The sequence below is a fragment of the Eurosta solidaginis genome, chromosome 5 (genome assembly GCF_040869045.1).
Source record: "Eurosta solidaginis isolate ZX-2024a chromosome 5, ASM4086904v1, whole genome shotgun sequence".
Classification (NCBI taxonomy): Eukaryota; Metazoa; Arthropoda; class Insecta; order Diptera; family Tephritidae; genus Eurosta; species Eurosta solidaginis.
Window position 1 is genome coordinate 229133918 of NC_090323.1, and position 10369 is coordinate 229144286.

At 37.0% G+C, this 10369-nt stretch overlaps 1 protein-coding gene across 1 annotated transcript; it reads right to left on the minus strand.

The window, feature by feature from the left end:
* Positions 1-5630: 5630 nt before the first annotated feature.
* On the minus strand, positions 5631-9107 carry LOC137233757 (protein lifeguard 1-like). Its single transcript, XM_067757086.1, has 4 exons — positions 8901-9107; positions 8678-8841; positions 8379-8612; positions 5631-8319 (listed from the first exon to the last, which is right to left on the minus strand). Exons 1-4 carry the CDS (start codon positions 9016-9018, stop codon positions 7909-7911), a joined length of 927 nt encoding a protein of 308 aa, XP_067613187.1. The 5' UTR covers positions 9019-9107; the 3' UTR covers positions 5631-7908.
* Between the last annotated feature and the right edge of the window lie 1262 nt (positions 9108-10369).

Genomic DNA, 10369 nt, shown 5'->3' on the forward strand with positions numbered 1-10369 from the left:
AGGAGTAACGTGTGTGCCAAATTTCATCATCATATCTTCAACGACTGCCACGCCAATTGTCCAAATATTTACTAATTTTCTATTTTGCGTCATAACGTCTACCCACCTACCAAGTTTCAGCGCTTTATCCTTCCTTGGTAATGAATTATCGCAGTTTTTCGTTTTTCGAAATTTTCGATATCGAAAAAGTGGGCGTGGTTATAGTCCGATTTCGTTCATTTTAAATAGCGATCTGAGATGAGTAGCCAGGAACATACATACCTAAATGTATCAAGATGCCTCAAAATTTACTCAAGTTATCGTGTTTACGGACGGACGGATGGACGGGCATGGCTAAATTAATTTATTTTTTCGCCCAGATCATTTTGATATATAGAAGTGTATATCTATCTCGATTAGTTTATGCGATTACAGGGTACCGTTATGCGAACAAAATTATTATGATCTGTGAGCATTGCTCAGCTGTATATAAAAAATGCCTACCATTGCGGATCAAGACACTCCCATGATATATATAATCGAATATAATAAATCCAAACATGAGCATGTGTGTATATATGTATGTATGCTATAAAATGAAATAAACACAAAAAACTAAATAGTAAGTTTCACGACGTGGCTTCTCATCAAGTTCTAGCAATTCTAACCTGCTCAGCTGGCCTAAGCCAATATCGCTTAGCGATGCCAAAAATTTACTTCTTTCTGTCTTTCAACAAAATGTTGGCGTCGTATGTTTGTAGGGTAGGTGTATACTGAATGTTTTATTTTATCTTGAATTTCCTCTTTTGCTGCTGTTTTTATACTCAGTTGAGCAGAGCTCACAGAGTATATTAAGTTTGATTGGATAACGGTTGGTTGTACATATAGAAAGGAATCGAGATAGATATAGACTTCCATATATCAAAATAATCAGGATCGAAAAAAAATTTGATTGAGCCATGTCCGTCCGTCCGTCCGTCCGTCCGTCCGTCCGTCCGTCCGTCCGTCCGTCCGTCCGTCCGTTAACACGATAACTTGAGTAAATTTTGAGGTATCTTGATGAAATTTGGTATGTAGGTTCCTGAGCACTCATCTCAGATCGCTATTTAAAATGAACGATATCGGACTATAACCACGCCCACTTTTTCGATATCGAAAATTTCGAAAAACCGAAAAAGTGCGATAACTCATTACAAAAGACAGATAAGGCGACGAAACTTGGTAGATGGGTTGACGTTATGACGCAGAATAGAAAATTAGTAAGATTTTGGACAATGGGCGTGGCACCGCCCACTTTTACAAGAAGGTAAGTTAAAAGTTTTGCAAGCTGTAATTTGCCAGTCGTTGAAGATATCATGATGAAATTTGGCAGGAACGTTACTACTGTTACTCTATATGCGCTAAATAAAAATTAGCAAAATTGGATGAAGAACACGCACACTTTTTAAAAAAAAATTTTTTTAAATTCAAATTTTAACAAAAAATTTAATATCTTTACTGTATATAAGTAAATTAAGTCAAAATTCAACTCCAGTAATGATATGATGCAACAAAATACAAAAATAAAAGAAAATTTCAAAATGGGCGTGGCTCCGCCCATTTTCATTTAGTTTGTCTAGAATACTTTTATTGGAATAAGTCGAACAAAAATTTACCAATCCTTCTCAAATTTGGTAGGAGCATAGATTCTATGACGGTAACTGTTCTCTGTGAAAATGGGCGAAATCGGTGGAAGCCACGCCCATTTTTTATACACAGTCCACCGTCTGTCCTTCCGTTCGGCCATTAACACAATAACTTGAGCAAAATCCGATATATCTTTACTAAAATTAGCCCACGTACTTACCTGAGCTCACTTTTTCTTGGTATAAAAAATGGGCGAAATCTGACCATAACCACGCCCACTTTATCGATATCGAAAATTACGAAAAATGAAAAAAATGCCATAATTCTATACCAAATACGAAAAAAGGGATGAAACATGGTAACTGGATTGGTTTATTGACGCAAAATATAACTTTGGAAACAACTTTGTAAAATGGGTGTGACACCTACCATATTAAGTAGAAGAAAATGAAAAAGTTCTACAAGGCGAAATCAACAGCCCTTGGAATCTTGGCAGGAATACTGTTAGTGGTATTGCATATATAAATAAATTAGCAGTACCCGACAGATGATTTTCTGGATCACCTGGTCCACATTTTGGTCGATATCGCGAGAACGCCTTCACATATACATCTAAGGGCCACTCGCTTTTAAAACCCTCATTAATACCTTTAATTTGATATCCATATCGTACAAAAACATACCAGAGTCACCCCTGTCCCACCCTAATGGCGATATCTCGAAAAGGCGTCCACCTATAGACCTAATGCCCCCTCCCTCTTAAAATGCTCAGTAACACCTTTCGTTTGATACCCATATCGTACAAACATTCTAGAGTCACCCCTGGCCCACCCTAATGGCGATATCTCGAAAAGGCGTCCACCTATAGACCTAGTGTCCACTCCCTCTTAAAATGCTCAGTAACACCTTTCGTTTGATACCCATATCGTACAAACATTCTAGAGTCACCCCTGGCCCACCCTAATGGCGATATCTCGAAAAGGCGTCCACCTATAGACCTAATGCCCACTCCCTCTTAAAATGCTCAGTAACAGCTTTCGTTTGATACCCATATCGTACAAACATTCTAGAGTCACACCTGGCCCACCCTAATGGCGATATTTCGAAAAGGCGTCCACCTATAGAACTAAGGATTACTCCCTTTTAAAATACTCATTACCACCTTTCATTTGATACCCATATCGTACAAACACATTCTAGAGTCACCCTGGCCCACCCTAACGGCGATATCTCGAAAAGACGTCTACCTATAGACCTAATGTCCACTCCCTCTTAAAATGCTCAGTAACACCTTTCGTTTGATACCCATATCGTACAAACATTCTAGAGTCACCCCTGTCCCACCCTAATGGCGATATCTCGAAAAGGCGTCCACCTATAGACCTAATGCCCACTCCCTCTTAAAATGCTCAGTAACACCTTTCGTTTGATACCCATATCGTACAAACATTCTAGAGTCACACCTGGCCCACCCTAATGGCGATATCTCGAAAAGGCGTCCACCTATAGAACTAAGGATAACTCCCTTTTAAAATACTCATTACCACCTTTCATTTGATACCCATATCGTACAAACACATTCTAGAGTCACCCTGGCCCACCCTAATGGCGATATCTCGAAAAGGCGTCCACCTATAGACCTAATGCCCACTCCCTCTTAAAATGCTCAGTAACACCTTTCGTTTGATACCCATACCGTACAAACATTCTAGAGTCATCCTTGGTCCAGCTTTATGGCGATATCTCGAAAAGGCGTCCACCTATAGAACTAAGGATTATTCTCTTTTAAAATACTCATTACCACCTTTCATTTGATACCCATATCGTACAAACACATTCTAGAGTCACCCTAGCCCACCCTAATGGCGATATCTCGAAAAGGCGTCCACCTATAGACCTAATGCCCACTCCCTCTTAAAATGCTCAGTAACACCTTTCGTTTGATACCCATATCGTACAAACATTCTAGAGTCACCCTTGGTCCACCTTTATGGCGATATCTCGAAAAGGCGTACACCTATAGAACTAAGGATTACTCCCTTTTAAAATACTCCTTACCACCTTTCATTTGATACCCATATCGTACAAACACATTCTAGGGTCACCCCTGGCCCACCCTAATGGCGATATCTCGAAAAGGCGTCCACCTATAGACCTAATGCCCACTCCCTCTTAAAATGCTCAGTAACACCTTTCGTTTGATACCCATATCGTACAAACATTCTAGAGTCACCCCTGGCCCACCCTAATGGCGATATCTCGAAAGGGCGTCCACCTATAGACCTAATGCCCACTCCCTCTTAAAATGCTCAGTAACACCTTTCGTTTGATACCCATATCGTACAAACATTCTAGAGTCACCCTTGGTCCACCTTTATGGCGATATCTCGAAAAGGCGTACACCTATAGAACTAAGGATTACTCCCTTTTAAAATACTCCTTACCACCTTTCATTTGATACCCATATCGTACAAACACATTCTAGGGTCACCCCTGGCCCACCCTAATGACTATATCTCGAAAAGGCGTCCACCTATAGACCTCATGCCCACTCCCTCTTAAAATGCTCAGTAACACCTTTCGTTTGATACCCATACCGTACAAACATTCTAGAGTCACCCCTGGCCCACCCTAATGGCGATATCTCGAAAAGGCGTCCACCTATAGACCTAATGCCCACTCCCTCTTAAAATGCTCAGTAACACCTTTCATTTGATTCCCATATCGTACAAACACATTCTAGAGACACCCCTGGTCCACCTTTATGGCGATATCTCGAAACGGCGTCCACCTATGGAACTAAGGATCACTCCTTTTCAAAATACTCATTAACAGCTTTCATTTGATACCCATATCGTACAAACACATTATAGAATCACCCCTGGTCCACCTTAATGGGGACATCTCGAAAAGGCGTCCACCGATAGACCTAAGGCCCACTCCCTCTTAAAATGCTCAGTAACACCTTTCATTTGATACCCATATCGTACAAACAAATTCTAGAGTCAGCCCTGGTCTACCTTTATGGCGATATCCCTAAATGGCGTTCATCCATAGAACTATGGCCTACTCTCTCTTAAAATACTCTTTAATACCTTTCATTTGATACACATGTTATACAACCACATTCCAGGGTTACCCCAGATTGATTTTCCTTATTTTGTCTTCATAGCTCTCAACTGAGTATGTTATGTTCGGTTACACCCGAACTTAGCCTTCCTTACTTGTTTTTTATTCGCTTCACTGACATTTGGCTGTCGCATCCATTGCGGTCTAGTGACTATGATCCAAAGTGCGCGTCCGCTCATTTTGTTATGCCGGCCATGATATGTGGCACACGGGTTGTAGGTATTATGGTGGATATGCTGTTATTATTATACCTTGAGCTATGGTGAAGCTGGCATCTCATGTGAGAATTATTTCCTCCTCCTTTTTTCTTTTTTTGTTTGTGCATGATGCTGTTCGGTCCCATCTATATTTTCTTATCCATTCCTTATCCATTCTTTTTACTTTCCTTTCCTTGGTTTTGTAATGTCTCGTTAAACGACTCAGTTTTTCATTGGTAGGGTTTGAATTTTTTTCAAGCTAAAAAGCGTACGTGATACTTTCCACCTGGTTAAATGCGTTTATAATTTGCGGGCGTTGAGAAGAAAAGTTGCCATATGGTGTTATTAAAGTTTGAATAGGGAAACAGTCGACGTGTGTATAAATAAATTAAAAGTTTTTGTTTTTTTTTTTCGGTAGGAACGTCTCCAAAAGTATTTATCGATTGCTCGTACGTTTGAAGGAAGGAAAACGTAAAGAATTTCTAAAGCCAGCAGTTGGTAAATGTACGAAAGTGAAATGTTTTCACCATTTATATAAGAAAGGTTGAGCTGAGAAAGTTAGGCAATTGCATTTTTTGAATTACTAGCAGGGTAGCCAGCGTTGCTCGGGTTGGGCAGATACTAATCTAAATAAGAAGGTGTATTTTAATGCATTCCTTCCCGTTACTCAAAGTCAAGCAATCAGTATATAAGATTTTATTGATCTTCTTCAAAAGGTATCAGATAAGAAATATTTTAAACGGTTGATATTTTGCTATAACAATTTTAATAATAATTTTTAGATATTTAAACATATTTCTGCATTTTTTGCAATTTCATGTCAATTAGTGTACATTAGCCTGGGTCGATTTATTAACCGATATCGCGCCATCGATTTTTCGATAGGATTTGGGCTCAGGAAAAAAAGTTCCACTACGCATATCCAAAAAAAATTATTTTCGAGCCTGCGAAATTTTATGTCTTTGATTTTTTTCGACTTTGATTTTTAAGGTTTTTTTCATGTCCTACTACAAAAATTTTCATTTGATTGTAAAATTTTCATGTATACCCTGTCCGACCCAAAAATGTCCGCTAAAAACGTTGGTGATTACAGTTAAAAAAAAAAAAAATAAAATATTTGTTATCGCCAACGTTTTTAGCGGACATTTTGGGGTCGGACAGGGTATACATATGAACATTTTTTAATACATAGGTCATGAAAAAAGAACTTAAAAATCAAAGTCGAAAAAAAGGCAAAAAAATGAAATTTCGAAAATTATTTTTTGGGTATGCGTAGTGGAACTTTTTTTCCTGAGCCCAAATCCTATCGAAAAATCGATGGCGCGATATCGGTTAACTTTCGTCCATACAAATCGACCCACCCTAATATACATAGCTATATATACAGTTATATATACTATACATAATAGTTAAGATTTAGACCATTTTCAAATCGGGTCATTCTGTGCGAACTTATGTTATTAAATTTATATTGTCAGTAAATATTGGTTGTATTTTTTTTACGTGTATATACATATGAACTTAAACTTTATATGGATTGCTAATTGCACAACTTTATCTACACTTATGAAATTATTGCGCAGAAAATTAATACTGCTAGATTTCAGTATGCATTATACTCATTTGCAACTTAAATAAGTATCTCCATTTTATCTTTACACTATTCTCCACTTCAATGACCGACAAGTATGTGTGTCCACGATTCATCGCAGCCGATTCAGCTAAAGGTCATACACTATGAGCAACAGAGGTGCGTGTCTCCGCTGTTATGCGCAACCCGTTTTGTAGCGAGTTATTTAACCACTGCCGCGACTCTTTAACAATTGCCGCTAGATGGGTCTCCTATACAATATCTAAGTGATAATAAACACTTTTTTACCCGCCAATGTAGATGTATATACTATAAAATATATATATATTATAAAAAATCCCGCTTATAAGAATTGGGTGAACCTCATAGTCCCCACTTTGCGAATCTCGACAATGTATAATCCTGACAATTTTCAGAAATACCGATAACACACAATCCAGACATAACAAAATCCCGACACATACAAATGGCGACAAGACAATATCTCGAAAACATAACCTAAAAACACATAATCTAAAAAAATTTACCAAAATTTTGTTTTCTTACATTACGCCTATTCAGAAAGCTGTTCTGTGCAGAAATACTGTGGATCGCGTAGCCGGCATTGGATTGGCTAAGGGTTATTTTTTTGAAGCGCGCCTGAAAGCCGCCTTTGCAGAAAGGTGTTATGCGCAAAAATATTGTAGATCGCGTAGTTGGTGTTGGATCGGGTAAGATGTCGAGATTTAATGTGGGGATTACGTGGTGCCCAGACACTAAATGGTCGGGATTTGGTTTTGTCGGGATAAGAATTATGTCAGAATTGTGAACTGTCGAGAGATGGTCGTGGCGAGATTACGAATTTCAGGATTTTAAAAATCGGGATTATGTTATACATCCGAAAAAATTTGTTCGTACTGAAAACTTTTTCCCAAAAAGTTGAATCTTTCTCTTCCAAGGCCTTAATCCTTGATTAGCTGGACCTTCAGTGTGGTATTGCACGCCACCCCCCACACCACGTTACGCGCGACACCACGATGGCCGTAAACAGAGTGGCGTATTGCAAAACGAATTTTTTGATGGACATTTAATTTGGCTTGACCTATTCTCCTTATATCTTTTTGGGACTTTCATGTAGAATTGTAGTATTGAAAAAAAAAATTACATCAAAACGCCAAAAAAGAAAAAAAAATCTGAATTGCTCGCAAAGCGTTTTGATATAGAGCATCTTATATATGAAAGCAAGTCAAATAAAAAAGTATTAAAAAATTTGAGTAATTTAGTTTAGTTTAAGACTTGTAATTTAACAATAGTTTCAACTTTCAATGAAAGAAGGCGTCTTATGTGACATTTATATTGCGCCATATACCCGAGTTTAAGATGTAATGTAAATATTGTATTAGGGGCTTAACATACTTCAGCAAAGCAACATCCAACTAAAAATTTATATATAGTAACTACAGGTGTTATTATTAAAAATCTAAAAATGCGCCAAAAAAGATTAATTAAATCTGCGTACACATTCGTAGCTGCGAAAATATATTCGTCTGGTTGCAAAATGTATCCATGATGTCCACTTAACATAAGATGCATATCGTAAACGATGTACGCCGCACGGTAAGTTGTGAAGGACACTAGTCCATATTTGACTTCAATTGCGGAGAAATGATATATAATCTCCGCAAGATAATGTCCGGCTATTGATATGATGAGAACTAATAAAATAGCATTGATTATACTAAATTTATAACGAGTTTGTTCTGAATACGCAATTATAGCTAAAATTTGTAAAATTATTATAAGATGCGGAAAAATGGCCTGGAATGATAAATAGAAATTTATACAGAAATACAAAGAAAGGTGAGCGCTTAACTTACTAGCTGAGATTGTATCCCGGTTGCTAAAGAACCGGCTTCAATAGCTACAAGTAATGTTACAACAACAAAAGCTGCAATATTCATAGGTGCATAACGTCGCATATCACTAAAGAAATAAAATACAATCAAGCAGCATAAAATTACTCCACGAATTCCTTCAACAGTTGCATAGGAAAATGGTTCAAAACAAACAATGAATATTTCAATTATTGGCAACATTAAAATATGCTGAATCTGCAATTAGAAATATATTATTTATGTATGTATAGAGGAGAAACAACGACAAAGGACATTAGTACCAGTAAATAAGTAAAAACTTTACGACTAAATGCACGTCTTATAATTGGATCCGGTATTTCGAATTGTTGAATGCTATTATCAACTGAATACGTTGGTAAAGCTTCCTGATGACCGGCATTCATTTTGGGGTCCATTGTAACAGTGTTTGTCATATTCAAATTTTCTAGAAAATAATTGTTTCTATCAAATCCATGCCATAATTTTAACTTTATTTGTTATTACCTCCATCTCGAACCGACATTTCACTAAAATTTGGCATCGTATTATCGAACATAACATTTGGCACAGTGTTGCCGATATTATTTGAATTAAAAGTTTGAGATTCACTGAATGCGTGCATTTTTTATAAAACAACAATTTGTGTTTGTATTTACTTTAATTATGTTAACTAATTTCTACACAATTAAGGCAAAAACTTGAACAACTTGAAGGAAAATCTCGTTTGCAACTAAAGATTTTATATATGCGTAAATTTCTGTCCTAAGTAAAAGGTCATATGTATAGGTATACTTACATATGTACTTCAGACTTTGTGACGACTTTTTTGAATCATGCGTAATACAATTTTGGCAATGGAAATTGCCGTTAGTTACTCATCTTCTACTTGTTCCTACATGGTTAACATTAGAGCGCGCGCCATTGCTCAATTGAGCCAGACCTCACTTCACACATATTCTTACTCTCCGTCGTCAGTCGTTAGCGTGACAGCAACGAATAAACACTGCGCACGGCTGTAGCAAAAATGATAAAGTTTCCTGTGAGGAATATTACTAACAACTGAACTTCTGCACTGCAAAAAACGACATTTTTACGAAAAAGTAAAAAAATTGGCATTTATGTATATTTTTGTTTTTTAAATCAGCTATATATATTTAAACATTTGGTATTTCCACGGTTTTTTATGCTAGTGATCGCCTCTATTTTTGCGATATTTAAGGGACTTGAAAATATTTCAAACTATTGCTGAATCAAAAATGACATTTTCCAAAAGTTTTGGTATAAATGCATCCCCTGCATGTTGTAATTTTAATTTTAGTTTCTTTCTTGGCTGCTCATGCTCTCGCTCTAACTAATTCACTTACATTTTAGTTTTTGCCGACCACTGCATGAGAGTGACTATTTGGAGATTGCTGCTCCTTGTAAAACTTATATTCCTGAAAAGGTAATTCTAATAACAGATCTAAAGAACGGTCTTAAAATTTTCCAAAAATAAAATACAATTGCTGGCGGATGCCTTCTCTGGCCTTACAAGAACGCAAAGGTAAAAAAAAATTATACTAAGAGCTTTTGACCCTTGGGAGTAGTTTGGCAAACACTGCCAGTGTATTTCAGCTACCAAAAGCTTTCAGTCAAAAATTCTCAAGGCAGACGCCTTGAATATGCCGCTCGGTGTAGTCATAAAGTATGTAGGACCCATCCCGAAAATTTGTAGGAAAAAATCAATAAGAATTACGACCCAAATCGGGAGAGAATATGCTAAATCCTCGTGGGTAAATCGTGCCCAGTATTTTATGAGTAAACTTTTATCTTAAGTAAAATGTTCAAAAGGAAATATATGCTTCACACATTTTGGCGACAAATTTGAATCATGCGCCTGGCATAACTCAAATGTCTATCAGTTTTACTCATTTTCCAGTTTTTCCTACATGACAACATTAGAGTGACCGTTGTTTAGAGAATGAAAACAAAAA